This window comes from Melospiza melodia, chromosome Z (assembly GCF_035770615.1).
Source record: "Melospiza melodia melodia isolate bMelMel2 chromosome Z, bMelMel2.pri, whole genome shotgun sequence".
Taxonomy (NCBI): domain Eukaryota; kingdom Metazoa; phylum Chordata; class Aves; order Passeriformes; family Passerellidae; genus Melospiza; species Melospiza melodia.
In genome coordinates this window covers 9,388,822-9,413,103 of record NC_086226.1, presented here as the reverse complement: position 1 = coordinate 9,413,103, position 24,282 = coordinate 9,388,822, and the positions used below count along the sequence as shown (strand labels likewise).

Genomic DNA, 24,282 nt, shown 5'->3' with positions numbered 1-24,282 from the left:
CCACCTGTGCTGCCATACTCCAGGTTAACCAGCCCTTCTCAGCCCCAAACCATCCCTGCCCTTACCTGTTTGGTTGTCTGGGCTCCTTCTGTACCTTCCTGGACCCAAACAAGTGTCCCCACTTGATGGGCTGGCTGCCCTCTGATGCACTGGTGCTGCTGTCCTCTTGGGGGGCTGCTGCTGCTGCTCCCACTCTTTGCTGAGCCTCCTTCTCCTTGCTGCGCTTTAGCTCTGTAAGCACAGAGTCTGGGGGGCTGCCCATCCAGAAGGGCCAGCTCCGTTCCTTCACCTCTTCACCGACCACTACCTGCTGGGGCTTTTCCAAGGGCTCTTCCACAGCTTCAGGACTTGGCTTGCTGTCTGCCTTGGGCCTCTCCTCCAAGGTGCCCTCAGCAATGGGACAAGCCTCTGCACCCTCCACCACCCCTTCTCGGGGAGGTGGTGCCTTCTGGGTCTCCACTGACCGGGGTGCAGGATTCAAAGCTGCTTTCTTCTTCTCCGAGCGGATGAACTTTGAGCCTTCGGCTGAACTCTCAATGTAAATCTGAGAGGTCTGCATGAGCTGGTACCACCAGCCTGCCTGCTTGTCCTTCTTCCCCTCCCAAGTGCTCTCTCGCATCTTGCTCTGCTCTTCCTCCCTGTCACCTTCTCCGCAGGAGGCCCCCACTCCCTTGACCCTCTTCTCACTCACAGCTTGCTGTGGGCTGTGCCCTGGTGAGATGTCACCATCTCTGGCACCCCCTTGGCATGTTTCAGGGGCGGTGCTGCAGCCATCAGGATCCTCACTGCTGCCCCGGGTCCGCATCAGCTGCAGGGTGGAGTGCACAGAAAGCAGCAGGTCCTGCTTCACACGCAGCAGTTCCTTTTGCTGCTGCTGCTCTTTGCCCATCTGCATCAGGTGGTGCTCGAAGAGCAGGTCTAGGTTGAAGGGCAGCAGGGAGAGCGGCTGGAGTAGGAGCAGGAGCTCCTCAAAAAGAGGTTGGCACACACTGTGAGACAGGCACAAGAAGCCCACTGGTTGATAGTGTGCCAGGATGATGTCTGTAGGAAAAGACATTAATTAGAGGAGACACTCTTGCCATCATTACCAAGCCACCACAAAGCTGCTGAAGCTATGAGGAAAGGAGATGCACACCTGGTTTTGGTCATAGTGTGAGGCTCAGGCCTGGGTCAGGGAGCACCAGATGCTCTGTGACCTCTCAGCAACTGGCCAGACAGAGCTTTCCAGTTGTACCTGCAGCCAGGACTTTCCTGGCAGACTTATCAGCCCAGATGACCTCTGCCACCAAATGCCATGGAAAAAAGATGGGAATAACCTGACAGCCCCAGCTTTTGCTCATGCTTCCAGGTCTTAATTATGGTCTAATAGATGGCTGTCTTCTGCTTCAGAAAGCCAAGATAAGCACAGACCCTATTCTATTCTATTCTATTCTATTCTATTCTATTCTATTCTATTCTATTCTATTCTATTCTATTCTATTCTATTCTATTCTATTCTATTCTATTCTATTCTATTCTATTCTATTCTATTCTATTCTATTCTACTCTATTCTACTCTACTCTACTCTACTCTACTCTACTCTACTATAAAACAGATACATCCAGTAAAATCTGCTTTTTGTATGTCAGGTTTTCCTTTCCATTTCTTCCTATTTTCCATGACTGAAAAGTTTCAGGTAAGTGTGCACATCTCCAGGCATACAAAACTCTCAGGCACTGGGCAGGGAACATAGAAATTTGGAGAGGAATAGATCTGACCTCCTGCAAATGAACTGAGGGATCTGCACTGACAGCCTTGGGTACTAGCTGTGGGTAGGAAGGAAAATGGAAGTCCAGGTTCAGGTGGAAGGAGCTGCATGATGCTTGGACTTCCACCTGGGATTTTCTTGCTACATTGAGACTGTGTAATAGCTTAGTCCTTCACCTCAGGGCAGAGAAGAGCAGCCCAAGCTGAGAGAGCAACAAGACAAACATATTTCCATCGCATGCTCTATTTGTGTGCAGAGTTTGGCTCCCACTGCAGCCCACAGCCTTCAGGCTCTTACCTTCATGGTTGTAAAGGTGGTTGAACCAGAACTCCAAGGACCGGATACTGCAGGAATGGAAAATTAGCAGGGTAAGAAAGAAACAGTGAAAATCCATTAACCCCATTCATCCTCACGGATCTGCCACAAGAAGTGTGGCTGGAAAAGGGCATTTACAAGGCATGAGCTTGTGAACTGCAGGAAAAGGACAGCGGCTCACTCCCATCTGCATGCCTTGATCACAGACACTCAGCCCTGTCACTGAACATCTACACAGCTTTAAATGTGCAACTGTAACCATGAATAACCGTGATTCCTCCCTGTTCTCCTCCTATGTCCTTGATAGAGCTTTGTTTTGCTGAGAAGAGGCTGCTGTGGAAGAGGCAAATGATCTACAAAACTAAGACCAGTGCTGGTGGCTCAGGCCAAAATATGCCAGTGAAGGAGAATGGGGTCACCCTGCGTGGGGAGAGCTGGGCAGAGCTTGCTCCTGCCTGGAGGAATTCTACAGAGTTCCCAGAGATCTTGGGAACTCTGTTGCCACTGCCAGAGCTGTTGCTAACCACCAGAGAGGAGCAGGGAAACACCATCCTAGCAGTACTTATCCCTTCACCCACAAAAACATATTAAACAGAGCAGAGTGTGCACATTCCTTATGCAAACTAGAAGTGCCAGTCTGGAGTCCCAGACCAGGGCAATTTCTCCTTCAGAACCTCATGCCTTGGGATCTGTTGCAGCTCCAGGAAATAGTGGTTTAAAGAGGAATTATACATATATTATACATATCTACACATATGTATAATACAAATATTATGTCTAACCTCATACGAAGTTGGACAGAGTTTTCTCACCTGATGTTTTGAGGCTAAAACAGACTGACCCAGTTCTTCACTTGGCTACTAAAGCCACTCATTCTCACTCCTGACCTGGAAGGAGTTCTCTGAGACTTATAGCTTCTTCCTTCTCTAGCCTGCTTCTGGGAAGTGGCTTCCCAGATTCTTAAGTTTGTTTCATGGTAAACTCTGCCTGCCTGCAGTCAAGGACCAACAGCTGCTGCCAGCCCTGGACAGGGAGGTACAGCCATCCCAGGGGTCCTGCTTACTTGAGGAGGCCAAAGATGAATGCGTTGAACCGCATGGTGTGGTTGGTAAGCTCTGTGTACTGGCTGATCTTGCTGTAGAGGCTGTGCAGCAGCTTTGTGGAGGGCCCTGTGGAGAGAAGCAAATTGTTGAGATTAGCTGTGATGAGCAAAGCCAAAACTGCACCACAGGATGGAGCACCAAGGCAAGACAGACATTCTCTGGGTGTCCATGTCTGTGTGTTCACTGCCTCTCCACCACACCAATGTGAGCTCACTCCATACCAACACTCAGACTACACATGGGAGATGGGCTGTGATCCATCCCAGACCACCACTCCAAAACTCTGGGAGAGTTTCACTACCAGGACCTGCCTCCCACACTTCGGTGACAATCACAGCCACTGGCTCAAAATCAGCATGTAAAGAGAATATTGTGGTGTGTGCTTATAATTTGGGGTGTCTGCAGTCATAGAGATAACTGCAAAGCTCAAGATTTGCCATAGTCAGGCTATACTTCCCAGTATGATGAAGAAACCAATGTGGAATTAATTTTTTGGGGTTTTTTTCCTTCCTTTTTTTGTTGGTTTGGCCTGTTATGGGAGAATTTGCAAATTTCAGGGGAAATGACAATAAATACTTGAGAAGAACAGCGCAGAGTCCCTCCCTTCTTGCAAGAAATTGCACATGTGCACCCTGTTCCAAGCAGGAAAATGGGTGTTTTGCACCCCCATCCTTAGAGCCAACCTTCCCCAGCACCTCCCAACCACAAATGCCACAGGCACTGCTGCCCAGCATCCATACCTAGCTGGGTGGACGCCTCCACCACGCTCCAGGGGATGTTCCTCCTCTGGCCAATGATCATGTCCAGGACGTAAGCCTTCAGCCCATCACTCAGAATGTCCCGGACAGCTGGGCACAGGTATTTCAGGATTAGATGCCCCACATTGGGGCTCACGGAGCTGTTCCCAAGTTTGGCCTAGTGGAAAACAGGCAACAGGGAGAGTGTTGCTAACCGTTTTCAAGGTACAGATGCATGGAAACAGTTCAGTCCCACTACAGACACCCAGCAAGCAACATCCAGGCAGCTCCTCGAACATGAGGGTCTTTGCTTTCACTCCTGATGCTTCATACACCAGTTCTGGATTGCTCTCTGCAAGCTCTTCCCCAGGCTGGGAAGAGGCAGTAACTTGAAAAAAGAATATCCTGTGCTGGGAAGAGGATATCCCAATGAGAAAGCATGCCTGGTTCTCCCAAGATGGATAACAAGGCTCTCTTGCTTGAGGAAGAAAAGAGCTGGGGATATTCCTGCTGCTGTAGATTTTCTTGTAGCTAATTCTGGATTAGGAAGCACCAACCCACATAGAACTACCAGCACTGAGGGGTTCTAGAACACTTAACTCAGTGACATGTCAAGCTCTATCTCCTGGATATTACTGTAAATATACAGATAAGGGCAAAATGGATGGCCAGAGCTCAGACTGAGGTGAAGAGGAGGCATGTAAGAGCCCATGTAAGAGCCCAGCACCAGCAGAGCAGAGACACATTCTGCTGCTTACAGTCTATGAGCTGCCAAGGGGTCTGTCCAAATGGGTCAGGCAATGGTGCTCAGGGCACAGATTTTACCAGCTGAGCTGGAATTATACTGACCAGTTGGCACAGGTTCACAAAAGCCCTGAACTGAAACTGAACTTGGCTCAGGAATAATCCTGTCAGATCCACTGAGCATGGCAGCAGCAGGGATGGATGCTGCCTTTTGACAGGTGAATGCTCAGCCCTGGCACATTGATGTATAAAGAAATGCGAGGTTAAAACCACAGCATTGTCTGATAAGCAAAGTAATGGGGGAATGTTGCAATTATTCCCCAAACCTACACTGCAAGTATTGGAAATTCACAGTAAAGCCCTAAAAAGCCATGGGAATCTCAACAGCTCCAGTAATGTTGCACAGCAATCTCTGCATCAGAAACAGCTGTAATTAGGACAAAATTACACTGGGCTCTGAGATAAGATTGAATGGTTTTGGAATCTGTCCCAGTCAGGTTTCTCCTTGGGGATGGCATGCCAGGGGAGTTATCATGTCCAAACAGTGTCACATTGCTGCCCAGTCGCCTGACTGAAGCCAGGCATTCAGCACTGAGAGGAGGCACCACAAACATGCTGGGTGTCACAGGACTGCAAACAATGCCTGCTACAAACACAAGCAAAATTGCTCTGCTTCTGTGTTATTCCAGAAACGGGGGATGAGGGAGCACAGGCCAAATACAGCCAGCTCTGGGGCAACCTAGATGCACTTCTGTGTTATTCCAGAAACTGGAAATGAGGGGAGCAAGGGCCTAACACAGCCATTTAGATATACCCTAAATATGCTAAATGTATTCATGGTAAGGGCTACCATGGGTGTGACCAGCTGCCCCAGATGGGTGAAGTCTGATGCACTTTTTTATCATTATTAAAATTATTCAGTATCTCATATTAAAATGTGAGATGCTGAGGGATGGGGAACACTGCACTGTACCCTGGCACCAGTGCCAGACCAGAGTCATGGGACATGTGAAGGAGGGAAACACATCTCTCCACTGTGTGAGAAAAAAGAGCTGGTGTGCTGCATCAGATCAGAAGGGCAGCTTGTCTGGTGTTTCCTCTTATAAAGAGCCAGAGTAAGTACATAAAGAGAGAGTTAAACCAGAACAAACATACATAATACTTGCCCTTTATACTTTCACATCCTACTACTACTTCCAACTCAGAGTCTAAGCTGGATATTATTCATATACGTTTAATAAACATAATTTCCCTGTGTTTTTCTGATCTTCCTTTAAACACATCTACATACTGCAGCATGCAGCAGGAATTGTTATAGATTTACTATCTGCTGCACGGTGCTACTCCTGCTTTTGTTAGATAACCTGTAGTTTTTGACTAGAAGAGAATGGAGAGGCAATCTTGCTCTGTACTCTCTGTGCCACCCAGAATGGAGTTGGATGCAAGACATACCTTCACCCCTGGATCCCTGCTGGTTCCAAAGTGAGCCACAATCAGGTCAACAGCAGTGTTGATAGCCTTCACAAGACCTAGTGGAAAACAACAGGTCAAAGAGCTGTCTGAGGGGCTGCTGGGATGGACTCTGCAAAACACTCCTGGAAATAATCAGATATAGGGGCACTGCAAGCCCATGTCTACACACAAGCCCTCTCTGCCAAAAACCATGCAGAGACTCTCGTAAATCCTCACCAAAACTCTTCCTGCTGGCTCCAGCACTCACCTATCAGGCTGCCAGTAGGACAACCTGTCAATATTCCCAAGGGTCACCTCCACACCCCATGCCTGAGGCAGCAGAGATGGGGTCTGAGGCAATGTGTCTTTTGCTGCCTTGATGCCACAGGCTGGCAGGGCAGAAGCCTTGCATTTGGCAGGTTCTGTCATGACTTTCAGTATCAAGCCAGTGGTGTATAATCTGTCACCAGCACCAGGATAATGTGAGAACAGAACTGAAACAGAAGAGACAGCTGCCACCTGGTAATCATGAGCGCATAGCTGGCAAAGGCACGGGAACCTTTCTGCACATCCCTTGCCTCTGAAATGGTAACAAATCAGCTGTCAAGTCCTGCCAGCCCTGCCCCTTGCATGGATCCCACCACAGCCATATCTTGCCCTGCTCTGGAGTCTTTTCTCCCACCTTTTTATATAATTGATACAATTTTATACCACTTATGTAGGACTGAACAGACTTTTAACCTAAATTACAAAATCTCAGGTTAACACATTGCAACATCATACAGATACACACAGGTTTACCTTTGTACACAGAGCCTGGGGTGGCAGCATGCCCTGCCTTAGGGTCACATTCCTGTGCCTGTCTGCTCTCTCTGCCCATTCCTGTGCACCTAAGATCCTTTCTAATCACATTTCCTGGGAGAAGCAGCTCAAGCACACTCCATGGCACATTACAAGGTCCACCAGAGATGGTTGGACTCACCCTTCTTCTGCAGCAAGTCGATGGAGATGGACTCTGTGTTGCCATCTGGGGAGAGGCAGAACTCAGCAGGAGGTTTCTCCGCTAGCGAGAAGTAGTCAGGGAAAAAGTCATTGTAGGTAAGCTGGAGTTGCCTCATAGACTGCCCTGCAGGGGTAAGACAGAGGGGACAAGAATCAGCCCCAGTCCCACACACCCAAGCAGCAGTTTTCATGCCACCTGTCCTCTGCTGGGACAGCAAGGCTACAGGCTTGTGGCTACCCCAGCAGTGGTTTACAATGTGTGCCTGCACAGCTGATCCCCATGGCCTACCCAATATCACCTCCAGCTTGACTGGGATCCCACAGGTTCTGGAAGATGCTGTGGGAGGTTCACTCTCATGGGCTAGAGCTAAGGGAAACCTTGCTGCACAGACTGCCCATGCTGCTGCAAGCAGGGTCAGAAGTCAGTAGAGAGAAAATCATTATTTGCTGCACACAGGCATCCACAGACAACAACCTGCATGTTTGCTGCCTGTTCTCTGGGATGGCCTCTGTTTTCAAAGGGTGACATACATAGGAGTTCTCCATGTGCTTGACTTCTATCTGTTTGACTCTGTGCGATGCATTTTCCCTTGAAAGATGGAGAAACTGTTTGGGTTGATGGAGTGAGGTATAAGGCTTTGAGGAATTCCCTCCATGGCTTGAGGCTAGCCTGTAGAATGCTCTTCCTCCCACAGACAGACCACACTGTTCTCCCCACAGGAGTGTCAGAGGTTCAGTCAAAAGCAGACTGCCCCTGTCAGCCCTTTCGGCATAGGTTTTGGAGGACAGGGAAGACCTTAAGGGCAAAGCCTGCAGAAGACAGAGTCCTGTGAAGGCCTTTAGTGTTGTCAGTTGCCTCATGAAATCTACAGCTCAGCACCCAGCACACTGTTAGGGCTGGGGCACAGGACGGACAGGCACCATGGGGCATAGATCTGAGATCTCCAAGGGCCCAAACTCCTGTGTGAGAGAAACTACAAGCTAACCACAGTCCAGGAGCACTTACTGAGGTCTAAGCAGGCTCTTGGGCCATTTATTTTGCCCTCCAACCCAGCTCAGAGGTGGACCTGACTGCTCTCATCTCATGGAGAAGGAAGGCTCCACAAAGATTTGAACCAGTGAGGCAATTTTCACCTTCCTCTTGAACCCTTCACTGTGAAGAGATGCATCATCCCTCCTGCTCTGAGCAGGCACAGCAGTGATGAATCCAAGCTTAACCTGAGCCTCAAAGAAATACCTCCCAAGACCCCCCGGCAGAAAGGTGGTGCGCACCGTTCAGCTTGCAGTGGAAATGGCTGGTGCTGAGAGCGCCAGGGAGCTCAAAGATGGGGTTGCCCCGGTTCAGCCGAGGCTCTTGCTGCCTCCTGTCCAGGTTGCCCGCTAAGCTGGGCAGCCCTGAAACGCGGTCCAGACCCAGGGGGTTCCTCCGCCTGTACTCCCGCCACTTCAGCGCTTGTGGGGAGAGGTGGTTCGCTGGGATGCCGCGGGCAGTGAGCACCAGACAGGATGACGAGAGCACACGGGAGGATGCGGAAGGGAAACGGGAGGGGAGAGCGAGAGAAAGATGGAGGACAGAGAAAGAGAGACAGCACATTACTCAGAGGTCCAGCAGCATTTCAGGACATTAGCACACGCACATGGAGACAAGTGGATGCCACTGCCTGGCAAAGCAGGGCAGGAGCTTGGGTGCCCTTGTGGATGCAGGCACAGAGGTAGCAGGTTCGGGGTGCAAGCACCTGGCATGGGGCGCTGTAAGACCAACAGCCCACACTGCACTCTCTGGAGACACAGTGTAGGAGCTGCGACTGGAGGGACATGCTCTTATTGCACGTCTTCCTGCAGCATCCAGATGCACTTTTATCCTGGTCTGTGGCTACAGGAAATGGTGGTACTACAGGGAGCAGACAGAGCTACAGGGAGATGTAGATGCTCCAGACTAGCAGGTCCTGGAGGATGGGTACCTACCATTGACAGGCCGTATTCCCATGCTGCTCAGGGGACCAGAGCTGCTGGTCTCACTGCCACTTCTCCAGTGTGAATCTGCCTGGCCTCCTACTCTGCTCATGGACATGCCACCCACCGAGAGGGGTGGGAGTGACCCACTGTGGAGTCGGTATTCGGAGAGTGGTGGGCTTGGCTCAAGCGGGCCCTCCTTCTTGGGAATCAGCTTGGGGTTCTCCTTTTGCCTTAGGGTGTCAGCTTTGGTGGCTTTGGAGGGCTGCATGGCACTGACAGCAGGAGATGACCTCGTGGGAAGCAGGTTAGCAGAGATGGGGCAGGACCTGCTTCTGGGGGGCTGGCTGTCTTCAGCTCTCTCAGAGGTGGGCGAGGAAGAGGAGTCCACGCTTTGGAAGAAAGGCACGTTGCACCGCACGGGGGAGTAGCTGCCCAGTGGGGACGGACGGGTTGTTTCGGGGCCAGGCTTCTTGATGCCCCCATCGCCGCGCGAGGCAGCTCCGTCTGCTGAGCGCTGCTGGGTCACGAGCGTGCCATGGGCCTGGCTCCCCGCCACCGCCGCCTGCTCTGACGAGGTGGCCAAGGCTGAGCACTGGGACGTGGAGATCTGCTGGCTGGCAGGCCGGTTGCTGGACAAGCTGTAGAGCTGGGAAAGGCTGGAGGCAAAATGGCTGTGCAGGGCACGTGCCTTGGGTGGCTTGCTGAAGTGGTGCTGAAAAACAAAGGGCTGGATGGGCAGAGTCGTGGGACGCTGGTCCTTGCTGTAGCGTACCACAGGCTTGCTGTCTGTGCCACCACCTTCAGGGAGAGAAAGGGGAAGAAAGGGTGAGGAATGGGCAGAGTAACAATCATCCTCAGCCAAGCAGAATACAGGCAAAAGGGAATGTGCTCTCTGTTGCCGGAGGAAGAGGATGAGCTAGAGGCCAGTTACAGAGTGGTTCAAGTCTGAACTGGTTGCACACATCAAGGGCTGGCAAGATAAAAGATATGTGGCCCCAAGTGCAGAGTTCCAGATGTTTGGAAGAGCACAGAACTGCACCAGGACCTTGTCTGTCCTGGCAGGGTCACCAGCTTCACATCCTTTCCCAATCTCTTGTCCCCTGGACAGCACAAAGCCATGGGATCAGGTGCCTGCCCTTGAGCTGCCTCTGCCCAAGCAGTACCACAAAGTCAAGGCCCAACACTTTGTAGTAGAGTCAGATTTCTCATTCCAAAGGACTGTCCCCTCCCACATGCACTGTGGACTTGCACAGCCCAGCACAAGCATCACATGCAATAGCACTGCAGCTCTGCATCCTGCATCACAATATATTGGTGCTGTAGCAAAGGCTGCCTGCTTTCCTTTCTCCCTCCCTACTCTTTTCACTGTAACTGCTCCCACTTTGGAACACAGAGCTTCCTTCATCCTTCATGCCTCTGCCAGACCTAAACAGGACATTCCCAACATTCCACCTCCAACCCTGGAAAGTGCCAGTCTGCTCTGCAAATGATGTGCTAGGAGGTCCTGAGGGAGTGTGGTGGGCTGATCTACATGCCTCCAGATCCTGGTGGAGCCACAAATACCCTGAGGAACACATCTGAAGTGTGACACACTGTGCATTCAGTGCAAAACACGCAGCACTGGGTCTGTATGTGGGGCTGACTGAGATCCTTGATCAGCCCTGGTGTACAAGCTGCCTGCAGGGTATTCCAGACTTTTCTCCCCGTAGCCAGCTTTTAGCAGGGCTTGCTTTCCCTCTAGCCCCTCTCAGAGCCTCTAGGCTTGCACACTGCTCTGGAGCACAGCAGATATGCCTCCATCTCCAGCTGCAGGCAGGAGCTTTCTGCCCAGCCCTGATGCCTGCCTTGCTGTCACAGTGCAGAAGGGGGGACCCCATTGGCGTGGTGGGCAGCAACTGCTGGGACATGTTATTCTGAAAGCTCCTGTCTGTGCCCTCTTCCCTGAGCAGGGCCTGCTCCTTCCAAGCCCTGCCTCTGAAGCTAAGAGGGCTGTAGCCATGCTGCCCTCCCCCAGCAGAGCCCTGCCTTCACTGCCATCCCACACCAAGCACACATTCAAGGCTCAATAAGCAAATAGGATAATAACTAAAATCCTTTTACTCCAAAGGACAAAATCTCTCCTGCCTCTGCCATGGCAATAAACCACATGTTCTCACCTCCTGCTAGATATTTTCAGAACATTGAGTGGAGACAGTCTGTTAAGGCACAAGAATTTTTTGACATAATAGGGGCTATTTACTGCAGTGGTCTAGTCACAGGCATTTTAGAAGGGCTTTTACCTGTGAAGCAGGTATAATATCTGCCTGGGGCAGAGACAGAAGTCTCCCACAGTGCTGGAGAAATGGCCATACTTCCAAAGGGAACGTCACACAGCTTCCCCATGAGAACAAGTGACAGCAATATCAAGGTGGAACACAACTCACATATTACAGCTTCCCCACAGAGGTAACTGTGACAGTGGCTCCCCCTGGGAACCTTTGCTGCACAAATCCACAGCACTGTGGGAGACATGACCAGGATACTCCAGCAGAGACACACAGATTAGACTCTGCAGGACTCACACTGTTAAGTCCAAGCAGAAACTGTGTGAGCTTCCAGGACCTGCATGGAAAGGAGACTGCTGGCTATGCCTCTTCCCTTTCCACCTCTGCCGCACATAACTCCAAAAAAGAAAGGCTGTGACTATGACTCTGCTGAGCATTTTAACATCTCCATCTTAGGAGCTAAGGGCAGGTGAGTCTCATGGAGAAGCACAGTAAATGCCCTGGAAGGGATACAACCCTTCAAGCTGCACAGACTCTCTCAGTATTAATGCCATGTCCTTGCTAACACAATGTGAGAGGTATGAACAAACCCTCAGGAAGCTTTACAAACACAAGGACTAGACGCCCTGATACGAAACTTGAAAGTCTTCTGTGACAAAGCACAGCAAGGCTTTGTCACAGGGTCTGGCAGACCAGGAACCAAACTGCCCCAACACTGCTCTCTTATCACCATGCAGGTTTCCCTGCTGCTCCCCTCATATCCCAATGAGCTGCCTTTCTTTTTTACTTCTCCCTTCTGCTTTGTTTGGCTCCTTACCGTCTGCTCGGGCTCTAACATCTTTTTGTCCGTGGCCACTGGCAGAGCCACCCGAGAAGCTGGCATCTGCCTCCGTCAGCAGGGAGAGAGAGGCTTGCTCACCTGCCCCATGCCCACTGGGGACCTTCTCACTGGAGACGGAGTCTTTGGTGGAACACAAAGCCTGGCTGTCCCCAAAGGCATGATTCAAACAGAAGCCCTCGCAGCTCCGGTTCAGGCCATGGATGAAGGGCATGGGTGGAAGACTCTGGCTGCGCCGAGCTCTTTCTTCAAGGAAGGTTGGGCAGTCCCGCTGAGTCTCAGGGATGGGAGAGAACTCCAGGGAGGAGTCACCGCTGGAGCGGTGCGGTGGGGAGGTGCCGTTCTTCTTCCGTCCTTTAGCCAGTTCAGCGAACGATGTCACCCTCTTGGGGGGAGAGCTCTGAATGGGTATGGCTGGACTCTCACTCAGCTTGACTGGGCAGCTCACCATGCGCTCCAGGGAGCCCAGCCTGCTGCCAGGACTCCTGTCCAGGTTCTGATCATAGCTCCTGGAGCGCTGCCGGCTTGTGTTGAGGTTCGGTGGTGACACATTGACATAGACCTGACCCTCAATCATGTTCTGGCTGGATTCTCCCTTTGGCTCCTCTTCACTGCACTCTACATTGCCTTCTTGTCTCAGGTCGGGCCTTCTGAACAGATAGTATTCTGTGGGCTGGGCTGGGCTACCCTTGGTCTGGTCTTCTGAGCAGCTAGTTATGGAAGATCCTGCAGGGCTGGGGGATGACTGGGAAGACAAGTCACATGTGACTAACTTATAGTAATTCTGAGTAGCCACAACAAGCCGTGCTTGGCTTTGGAAGCAGGCAGTGAGGTCTGAGCTCTCCGACGTGCAAGGCTCACAGTGGAGGTGGTAGGAATTGCAGTTGGCATCAAGGACAGGTGAGGAGGAGTGTTGACACCCACACACCTTTCCTGAACTTTCTGGGTTATGTGACTCACAAGACATCTTGGATTCAGTGGGTGATGAGTGTAAATCCAGGTAAAAAGCTCCTGTGTCTGAGTGGCTGCAGAAGGAAGAGTCACAGGACAGGTTAGCTGAATTCAGGTTGGATTGAGGCTGACCATTCATTTTGTTGTAGAGAGCACTGAAGTTCACCAGGACCCCATCAGAACTGTTGCAAGAAGAGTCACTGATGTAGCCCATCTGTTGGTCAATCACTTCAGACTGACTTGATGAACTGTAGCAGCGACAGTGCTGGATCTCTGAGCTGGAACAACTGCATGTCCTGTGCAGGGCATCCTGATTCCTCAGCGGTTCACCCATGTTCTGGTTCCACTCCTGGTCACCACTGTCGAAGGAGAAGTTGGAGGAGCTGCCACGATGGCAGCTGCATTCATCCAGCTCCATGCGCTCCGAGGCCTGATGGCACCTGTTTGCATTGTTCCTCTTCTGGATGTCGTCACTGCCGAGTTTGTCCTCCTGCCCATCCACCACACCAGACCGGCTGGCCATGTTCCAGGATTTCACAATGTGGTTGGAGTCGTGGAGGTGGAAAGGGGGCAAGGCCAGATCCTGCAGACTGAAGGGAGGCTTGCCATCAACGAGTGAGTTGTGAAGGTGGAAAGATTTTTGACCCAAGTCATCCCCAAAAATACTGAGGTCTTCACCCTCACTCAGCAGGAAAGGGTTGTGTCGCTTACTGATGCTAGGGACAATCAGATCCCTTGTTTTTCTTTCTTTGTGATCTGAGGCCTCTGCTGAGGTTTCAGAGGTCTGGAGAAAGCTGCTGTACACCAAGGAGTCAGTCTGTGAGAGGTCTCTGTCTGGAAGGGCAGAGGTCCGTGTAATGCTGAGCTCTGGCTGGCAGAAGGGGTTGGTCCTTTTGCTCATGGAGCAGCACTGTCTATCGGGGACCTGGCAATGCACCAGGGGAATGTGATGGACAATCAGCGTCTCACCAGTCAGTTTGGGTGGACTATCCATGGTGTGGAATACTCTTCAGGGCATCAGTGAAGCTGGTACCACCCATGAACAGGTAGGGCTGCACATGAGAGGCAGGGAGGACACTTCTCATGAGGGAGTTCAGATACCTACAGAGAGACAAAATCACAGAGGAAGTCACCTCTCAGGAAAGGCAGTGGCTATTTAAAGCATCCTTGGTTTGACTGAAGATTTCATGTGTTGACAAGGAACAAACAGACTGGCTCCTTGTCAGCACAAGTCCCTGAGCACGAGATCCTTCTTCTGGGAAACAAACCATCACAAAGTAAAACAAACACGTCACCCTCCACGCAGGCTCCTGGGACAACACTTGTGATTTCACCTGACCCCTCTCAAAGACATCTGAAGAGAGTAACTGATTTCAGTCAAGAGGCCAAAGGGCTGCACAGGATTTGGGCCAAACAAAGACCTCACTGCAGATGGCACTGTGTGCTCACAGGAACACCGCACAGGGTCTGAAGGGAAGCACTGCACTCTGGTGAGAGCAGTCTATCTTCTCACACTGGATTGAACAGTGCTTTGTTCTTTGCTTTCTTTTAGGTACATTGAACTTTCCTTCAAGAACCAAACATGGCAAGGTCTTGCAACAGACACACACAAATGTCCTGGAAGAGACTGGAAAGAGGAGCAGACTGGAACATAAAAGCAGCAACAGTCATTCCTTTCCAAAATCCAGGAGACTCCATGAGGTCCTGAGCCCTTTTAATGGTGCCAGGGGGACATGCCAAAATATGCAACTACTTATGTACACAAGGATTTCCCCAGTGAAAAGGAGTGGATGACCTCAGTGGGACCATGGGGAGCCACTGGCATTGGTCAAATAGGTCCCATACAGCACACTGACTTTTGCTGACCTTTGGCTGATAGTGAAACCTCAGCTCAAACTGGTCTCTACTGTGGTCTAGGAGGGATAATATATCTCTGCCACAGTATCTGTGTCTTTTACCTGCTTATTACCTGCTGCACTTCACAACAATGCGACTGCCACAGTCCCAGGAGCCACACAGGCAGGGCACAGCACAGGCAGGGCACTGAGAGCCCCACTCTCCCTGTGTTCACAAAATAGCAGGTTCTTACAGAGCCGGAGGAATAATAAAATGGTTTGAGCTGAAGGGACCTTAAATAAAATCTTGTTCCAACCCTCGTAGGACCAGGCTGCTCAAAGCCCCATCCAATCTGGCCTTGAGCACTTCCAGGGATGGGCCAATTTCTGAGTAACCCGTTCAAGTGCCTCTCCACCCTCACAGTAAGGAATTTCTTCCTAATATCTAATCTAAACATGCCATCTTTCAGTTTAAATCTTTTCCCTCTTGTCCCATCACTCTCTGTTCATGTCAAAAGTCTCTCTTCATCTTTCTTGTAGATGTTCACCAGTGTTTGACTTGGGAGAGCACAGGACAAACCCAGTTATCCCGCCTCACCTAACCCCAAGATCCAGCCTACAAGCACCTCCAGCACAAGTCTGGAGGGGGTTTTCCTCTTGCCTTCCCTTCTACAGATAATCCAACACAGACAAATGCATCAGCAGGCAGCTAAGGCAGCAAGGAGAGGGAGAAACCACAAAAGAGAGCAGTGATCCAGGATCAGTCTGAGAGATTAAAAAATGACCCAATGCTCTCACAGATCAACCACTTGTTCTGAAAACCTTGGCCCAAGCACCCTCGGTCAGCATTACACATCCCAAAACTCAGCCAGGCATCCCCAGTGATCACTGCACCCTGAAAATTGCATCCTAGGATTGTTCTGGACTCCAGGGCTCCCATCACTGACCTTCAGACTCCAGAAAATTGTATTCACAGTGGCTTTTGCCTACCTTACCTCACCTCAGCATTTGTTACTGCGGGGTGATAACGGATTTGGAGCAGACCTGCAAAGGCACGTGGGAGCACAGGAGGGAAAGTGAGAAATGTGGGTTAAATGAAGTTAGAACAAGAGTATGAGCAATGAGACAGCTACACAGAAACATCAGGAACTTCACTTCTTTCAAGGTGTAAGAATAGCAATTAGAAGATTATAAAAATGATCAAAAGGAATACTTTCCTCCCACGCACAGTAGTGCTTCTCACAGACACAGGATGATGCTGGCAGGAAATAAAAACACAAAGAGGGACACAGAGCTAATGTTTGCAGTAAACATCCAATAATGCAAAACAGACAGGCCTTCTGGTAGATGGTACCAGAGTCTTACATGGTGGGAACACTCTCCTACATGTCTACTTCTCCTGGGATGTCTCATCCAGGTTTAGGCTCTGAGGAAGAGAGGACCATTTGGACCAGGTGGTGGATATCCAACTGGACTACTAACTGTGCAACCCTAAACTCCCCCTCATCTGTAGTCTCCCTAAAACCTCTATTAGCCTTTACACCCCTTTCAGGGGAGTAAAAGCTGTAAAAAACCTTTCAGGGGTGTAAAAGCCTTTGCCTTACAAGCCAAAGTCTTACACGCCTTTGGCTCCTTTCCCACAGCTGCTGCCACAGAGGCTGATGTCTACTCAGCCCAGATCCTGGGGGACAGATTTTCTTCATCAAGGATTCCTAGGACGCCATTGCTCAAGATCCACTGTGGATAACAGCAGCTCCTGATCTGAGGGCACACACACACACACACAGAGAGACGCTCTTGCTGGAAGGGTGTTCCTGCCTCAATTTGGACACTATGCACCACTGATGGAACAGTGGGAGCTCTGAGTTTATCTGAGTTTATTTCTATTGCATTCAGCAGAAGCCTATCCTGTCCTCCCACTCCCACCTCACAAGCATTTTGGGTAAAAAGCTGGTCTCTCACTGCCTGTCTTCCCATGTAGTTCACCCCACCTTTGTTCCTGCTGTTGTGTCTGATTGTAATGCTCACATCACATCTCTCCACCAGGCTTTGCTGTATTTCAAGTGCTGCCACAATGCAACCACCTGAACAGCATCATTCTGTAGATACAGACCGTGATGGCAGCGCACTTTGTTGCTGAAGCACCACGTCTCTGCTGCCTCTGGGAAATGGCTGCTTGGAGCAGGCTCCCAGCACCAGCACCCATCTGCTGACAGGCCCTGCTGAGCAGCACACAATTCACGTCAGCACAGAAGCTGCTGTGGGAGGACAGGCTTGCACAGACACACTTTGACATTTGACGGCAAAATGTCAGCGCTGACATGCAGCCATTTCCCATCTGTCTCTCCAGTGCTGTGGCTGCAACACAGGGCTCTGCCCAGCTCTCTGGCTCCAGCAGCAGCACAGGCTCCCCGGAGGGCTGCAGTTCACTGCCCACCAGAGACCCTGCAGCAGACAGATGCCCATCCTGCCCTCACCCACGACCTGCTCTCAGCACCAGGCTCCGAGGTGCAGGATCACAGGTGACATGCAGCTCCTGCCAGGAGACATTCTGATGGCTTCCCTAGGGATAGGCACGACATTTTGTACCATAGCTACTCCTTTTCTCTGCCCTGCAACCTCTCCTGGTTTCCTCTGGACTTAGGGGTGCAGGGAGGTTGGCAATGGCACTGCCACCAGAGGGATTCTTCAGTTCCCAACACCACAGCATCCTCCCATTAGTTGACCCTTCCTTATTCTGGAAAACTGCAGAAGCATCCTTCCTCTTCCTACTCAGAGTCTGCTACACTGGGATTGCTGTTGGGGAATAAAATGCAGCAAGCAGACCAGTTTCAGATCTTGCTGGTTTTGATCAGTTCTTTATGAAGCCCTCACTTCACTTTTGTAACAGGCAATTTATAGATGTGGTTAGGCAGTTCATACCTGAACATTTTTTGCCAAATCAGTTAATTCTTCTTATTGTTGTCATTAATCCTGCTCAATGATACACAGACGAGAGCAAACACAGCAGCCAGCACTGATTCCTGCCTAGAACAGGGTGTAATAGCAGTGCAAGGCAGGGAGACATGCAGGGAGCACCACGACTCTAGACACGCCTATACATCAGCCATTTTATTTTCAGATGTCAGAATTCTTGCCTTCTCCATACTGACACCATCTGCTGCAACATGGCAGATATGGGTTGTTTATTCAGGGAGCTCTTCCTTGAGGTGCTAATGGTTACCTGGAGAAGGTGAGGGCCACATTGTGGATGCTTCATTCCAAACAGGATAATACAGAGCAGGGAAAACAGCTTTTTGTGAGGTGCCTGCATTTGGTACAGAATTGCTCATGAATGATTGTTCCCCCACAGAAATAAATACACACAACAAAAACTCCTTAGCTGTAGCAAAGCTCTAGGTAAAAAGCAGGTGAGTGCTGAGCAGCAAAGGATGGTTCAGCACTCATCTGAGAGCTGCCTATCAGGTCATGTCTGAGCCTTAGAGAGGAGGCTGCATGCTGCAGGTAACAGGAGCATGCAGATTCCTTTGGGCTCTGCATGCCATGCCTTTTCAGTCCTTGCTGACCACCACTGAGAGGCCCTCAAATCCCTCTCTTGTCACACCCCTAAGACTGAGGACACTGTGCTAATTCAAAGGTGGCTGGTGCAGCTTCACGGCTTCTCAGCCTTGAGTACCAACTCCTGCCTCTGCAACACTGCTGGGAAGATGCAGAAGCCACCAGACCTGGCTGCAATTGCCTCCAAGGGCTGACGAGTTATGTGTGGTGGCTGCACACCTCCAGGCATACTCTGATACTTGTTATGGCTCCAGCCACAATTCTGGGAGTTCTAGAGCTGAACCCTTAATACCCTGCTCTGTGCTGTCCCCTGCACATACATGGGGCAACAGGGTTCAGCTCAAGGTAACACAGGCTTCCTCCTAAAATGTAATGTATTGGAGGAGGCAGGCAGAGATATGAGAGATAAATGTGATTTTAATGTAAAAAGACTGCACATAGAGCACAGAGAATGAGGAAGCAAGCGCAGCATCATCAGAACTGTCAGCTGGAGGCAATGCTGGCTTTTTGGAGGATGGCTTTTCTGAACAGATTATTGTTTCTACAAACCTCAGTCACTTCACCCATGAAATTGAGTGTCCAAAGGAAACCTTTAACTGTGAGGGTTATGGCTGACTCCTTCTGTATGGCTTTGGTTTCACTGTCATCATCACCTTCCTCAGGCAGACCAAAATTCATCATGTCATTCAAGGGTGAAATATGCAAAAACAGGGTTAAAAGCTAGGCATTCAGTTTCACAGAAGAAGCAGAAAAAATTCTTTTGTATTAGAGCTGCCTGTTCTTTGAGGGTTGTTCCATGTGAAGCCCTGACTCCTACAATGCATTTGCATTAACATGCCTGAAGAAACCTCACAGCCCTACAAAACAAGCACCAGTAGCAATGCTGCAAAAAGCAACGGTTTGTGTGATCTTGCAGACAAAGGCACAATACAGACATCTCCTCTTTCCTCCATGGGAGAGATATTTTCAGTTTACTCCCTGCATGTCTACCTCCAGGCAAAAGGGCTGGGAGATTGATCCAAACTGAAAACGACCCTTCAAGCAGTGTGGGGGATCTCAGGGCTCACTGCATCCTGCACCAATGCTGCAGTTCATCCCTGCCCCAGCTCTGCCACTACAAAAGCTGCCAGAAAGTATTGCATGGTTTTAAACAACAATTCATTAGGAAGATTCCAGAAAACTGGAGGGCATTCAGGGAGAAGCATCAGAGAAGAGGATAAGTGGTTCAGGGTGAGTGGCCTGGGGATGGGCCTGAACCATGGGTATGTGTAAGCAGAGGGAGGAGGTGAGGAAGCCTGTAAGTTGTTGCAGGATGAGTCTATTTAGTGGTATTTGTTTGGACACCTGTTTTTTACTTGCCAGCTAATACATCTCTATCAAATTCACACCTTCATTAAGTGCTTTATTAAATCATCCAGTGAGTTTCATGAAAAAAAAAAAAAAAAAAAAAAGAGGTGTAAAAGGAAATGTTTATTGTTTAACTCATCCTAAACCTCCAGCTCTCCTTCCCTGCCTTAGGGGACAGGGAGCATAGTCAGGGTGGTCTGCATGCTCCCAGCATGAATATTCCAGCACTTTATGTTTAAAGGGAGCTGCAGAAAAACAGAAAGACTAAATAATTCCTAAACTTCTGCCTCTGCTCTCTTGTGATGCTGCGCAGTGATTCCTGAAAAGACCACTTCCCTTTTCTTTCCACAAAGCCCTGCCTTGGCCAGGGCTTTTTCCAGTGGTTTCCAGGACAGCCTGACTAAGCCCATAATTAATGTATCATTACATCCCAGAACTATATGGGATTATGATGTGTTCCAAATGGAAACCACAGCACGTGATGGTCAGTCACAGCCCTTGTGCTGCTGCAGAAAGGAGCTGCACGGGCCAGGGGTTACCAGCACACACAAAACTAAGCAATGGGTGTTATGTGTGTATTGCTGATGGTGACACAAGCAGTGTGAGGTAGGTATTGCCTTCCAGCTAGAGGACAAGAAACCCCAGCTGCTCCTTGCATTTAGAGTTACACAAGACATCAGAAACAGCTCAAGTAGCAGATCTATAGCAGCTAATATAGGAGCCAGGACAGTGACCCAACCAGTTTCTCCCTTTTCTGTGCTCCCTTGCTCTGTGACTCATCATCTGGCATGTGGCATTCGGCAAGAGCCATTTACAGGCCATGACTCAGAGCATCCACTGAGGTGCTCTGGGATGGAACCTGCTCCTCCTCCTCCTGGCCCCAGCCCCCAGCACATATGCTCCTAATTACTTTATGCAAATCCGCAGAGAAGAAAAGGACTGATGTTTCTAGCTGTTCATATCACACAGAAATTGCTAATGAATTAAACTGCAGACACAGTAAATCCTTTCTTATCACACTCTCTAGTAGCAGCAGCAGTAGCAGCAGGACGGACTATGCTTGCATTGCATCTTTTTTGCCTGAGCATTCTGAAAGCTTCCTGAAGATCTTAAAACAGCAGAAATCACACAATTCCATTTTGAAGCACAGATCTGACTGGGTGCTGGAGCCTGGGTTTTGCAGGGTCGCCAGAGCACCCAAGAACCCACAGAGAAAGAAAGAAAATCTTTTAAGTGTACGAAATTTCTGGGCACACTCAGTATTCAAAGTTGCCAAGACTACCCCTCCCTAAGTGCACAGCTTTGGTCAGGCCTTAGTGATCCTGACCTAAAGGGTGGCTTCCCTGTCCATGGCAAGGGGGACAGAACCGGGTAACCTTTAAGGTCCCTTCCAACCGTAGAAGCCATGGTGTGCTTCTATGATTTGTGCAAAGCAGGGCTGCCAGCTGGTTGCCCCATCACTGTGCTCCTCCTACTGACCTGCTCAACTGAGGACCCCACAAACCAGCAGCTGCAGTTGAGTGGTGACAAAACCACAGCCATCAGCTGTGGGTGAACCTGAGTCAAAGCCAGCAGAAAGCTGGACTGAAGGTTTTCCCACCACCTTCTATGAGCTGTGAGCTCAAAACTCTCCACCACAGCAGCCACAGGAGGCAGGGAATGGAGTGTTTGGCTGAGGGAGTCAGGCATCAAACTCAGCTCGGCTCTGGGAATCATGGCCAGCTCCCTGACCTGTGCCTGCACAGGGTGGCAAAACTGTTCCCTAAGTCTGTCACAGGGCTACATGCAACGGTGAATGGGCAGCTGCTCTTATTCAGGTCTCCACAGCAGGGTGAAGGCTCCTGAGATGACATCAAGAAATGGAGAGGACACAAAAGTCTCAACAGCACTGGAGATTTCTGGGCTTGCTGGGGATATGTAGCATCCCTATAATTAGAATCACAGAATCATAGAATATGCTGAGTTAAAAGGGACCCATCAGGATTATCAAATCCAACTCCTGGCCCTGCATAGAGCACCCCAAGAATCACACCACTGCAGGGAAAAAAGGCTTGAAAGTGGAAAAATGGTGAAGAGGAAAAACAGAATTGCTGTCACTCAAGACAACTTGGCAGCTGGGGGACGCTAAGACTATTCACTGTGGGAAATTTCAAGTACTGTGTTTGCTTTGTGTTGTTTTCTGTCTGTCTTGAGAAATGGAATTTCTGTAGAAGACAACAGAATGCTGTCTGAATGATTTAAACTTCGTTCTTCACACACTTGGGTCTCCCCACTGGGACAAAGAGAGATAAGAAGCTTGGAGGTTACAGAAAGCACAGAACTGTGAAACACTGCACATGGGCCAGGCCCTTTGAGATGTGGAGGCCCAGGAACAGGCCCATGTGCTTTTGGTCCCTGCTAAGATGGAGTAAACTCAGCAGGGTATGTGTCCCCATCTGTTTTTGAAACCTTCCAGCCAGCGAGGCGACAGGATAAATCTACTCTTTGCACTGCAGCTGTGGACTGTGGTCACCTTGGTTACTTGCATCTGTCAGTTCACATAACCCTGCACCACGCTTTGGAAAGACCTCTCCAAGAGAAGTGACATATCACTTGCATTGAATTTTCTTCCCTAACCCTTACTGGAATCTGGCTTCAGGCAACATAGTGTTGGCCAGACCATGGCAAAGCAGATGACCTACTTATCCAAAGCTTATGGGAGGATAATTTCAGGAGCAGTCTTCATCTGCACAAAAAAAAGCACACAAGGCCAGCTTTACCTCAAGTATCTTCCACCATCTTCATGACTTGGGGAAAAAAGACAAGCTAAGTCCTAAAATGGACACAAAGTCTGTCTTTACTGTGAACAAGGTCTTGCTGCAGTACAGATCAGCACATCCACACAGACTCCAGCCACTCTGTGGCTGTGTATCTTCCCTACCTTCCTTTCTGTGCAGATTAAAACTGGCATTGCACTTCTGTCCAGACTATGTACTGTAGGAATCACAGCTGCAAAACAATCCCTGCAAGAACAAAAACTCTCCCTGCAAGACAAAAGCATTAGTGACCACTTGAAAAAGCCTGACAAATAAAGAACTCAGCCTTAAAATAACTCTGTAAAAAGAAGCTGTAAAATTATGTTTACTGTCTCTTCAGCCCAGAGCGCCACATATGTAGGAATCATTCTCAAGTGAAAAACAAACATTTCTGGGATGGCAGGTTACAGCTGTACAACCTCATGCAGCTCAACAGAAGAAACAGAACTGACAGCAAAAGTGCTACAGGGGAGTCAAGTAAAACCACAGCCAGGCCCAAGCTCTTGGAATAACAAAAAATCACCCCACAAGTCATGGTAAATAAAGCAGCTAGAAATGTCAAAAAGTGCCAGCAGGATTATTTTCAGACAGGAACACAGCAGCGCTGCAATGGTTTGCTGCCACACCCCAGTGAACAGGAGAAGCAGTGCAGGTATGGCATCGCCCAGGAGTGATGGACATCGGGTCTGCCAGGCAGCCTGAATGCCTGCATCGGCAAAGCTGCATTAAATGATGCAATCCTACACGGAATTTAATGCACTGTGCATGCAAACAAATCAGGAGCGCCAAAATCAGGCACAAACAGAGCACATCCCAGCAGCAGCCTGCTTTCACTCGATGTGCCTCTTCCACACTGCACATCCAAATGGTTTTTCAATCAGCAGCTGTGACCAACAGCTGACTCCTGCTAAGGCTGCAGGAGACTTTAACCCTTCCTAGACCTAGGCTGTTCTACCAAGACCAGAAGAAATGCCTGGATACACAGGAAGACATTTTCCTGTGTTGCTTCTGCAGGAAGACACAATGGTCTGGAGGCTGGCAACTCCTTGATTTGGGGATGATAGCATAGTACAAAGCAAAAAAGCTCAGTAGCCCAATAAAAGCAGCATCTGAGGAATTAATACATAGAATTTATCCTGCCTTCTGAAGGACTTTAAGACCACATATGATATACGTGTTGGTATATTAATTATATTATATTATATTATATTATATTATATTATATTATATTATATTATATTATGTTATGTTATGTTATATTATATTATATTATATTATATTATATTATATTATATTATATTATATTATATTATATTATATTATATTATATTATATTATATTATATTATATTATATTATATTATATTATATTATATTATATTATATTATATTATATTAACATGAATATATATAATGATACAATACAAACACATTATATAGATAATTTATCAATACATGGATATATATGATAATAACACTGATACCCAAATGCTTTTAGACCCAGGCTGGATTTTACAATCCCTTTAAGGCAGCTGGAGGACAAGACTGTTTAGCACTCATATTTGAAAATGGAAATTGCCTGATTACTGCTAAGATCATGCATTTCTTGACCCTATTTTTGGCCAGGTAGCTGAACAA

At 49.1% G+C, this 24,282-nt stretch overlaps 1 protein-coding gene across 7 annotated transcripts in view; it reads right to left on the bottom strand.

Moving 5' to 3' along the window:
- RUSC2 (RUN and SH3 domain containing 2) overlaps nucleotides 1-24,282 on the bottom strand; it is a 58,221-nt gene that overhangs the window by 2,615 nt on the left and 31,324 nt on the right. For 5 of the 7 annotated variants that reach the window (XM_063181341.1, XM_063181343.1, XM_063181338.1 and 2 more), the window contains 9 exons: nucleotides 12,139-14,211; nucleotides 9,067-9,855; nucleotides 8,374-8,574; nucleotides 7,082-7,225; nucleotides 6,100-6,176; nucleotides 3,907-4,081; nucleotides 3,127-3,232; nucleotides 2,046-2,092; nucleotides 66-1,041 (listed from right to left, as the gene is read on the bottom strand). In XM_063181341.1, the coding sequence (XP_063037411.1) occupies nucleotides 66-1,041; nucleotides 2,046-2,092; nucleotides 3,127-3,232; nucleotides 3,907-4,081; nucleotides 6,100-6,176; nucleotides 7,082-7,225; nucleotides 8,374-8,574; nucleotides 9,067-9,855; nucleotides 12,139-14,104 (4,481 nt within the window). In that variant the 5' untranslated portion in view covers nucleotides 14,105-14,211. The remainder of the gene's footprint in view (nucleotides 1-65; nucleotides 1,042-2,045; nucleotides 2,093-3,126; nucleotides 3,233-3,906; nucleotides 4,082-6,099; nucleotides 6,177-7,081; nucleotides 7,226-8,373; nucleotides 8,575-9,066; nucleotides 9,856-12,138; nucleotides 14,212-24,282) is intronic. The other 2 variants (XM_063181344.1, XM_063181345.1) reach the window with 2 other exon arrangements.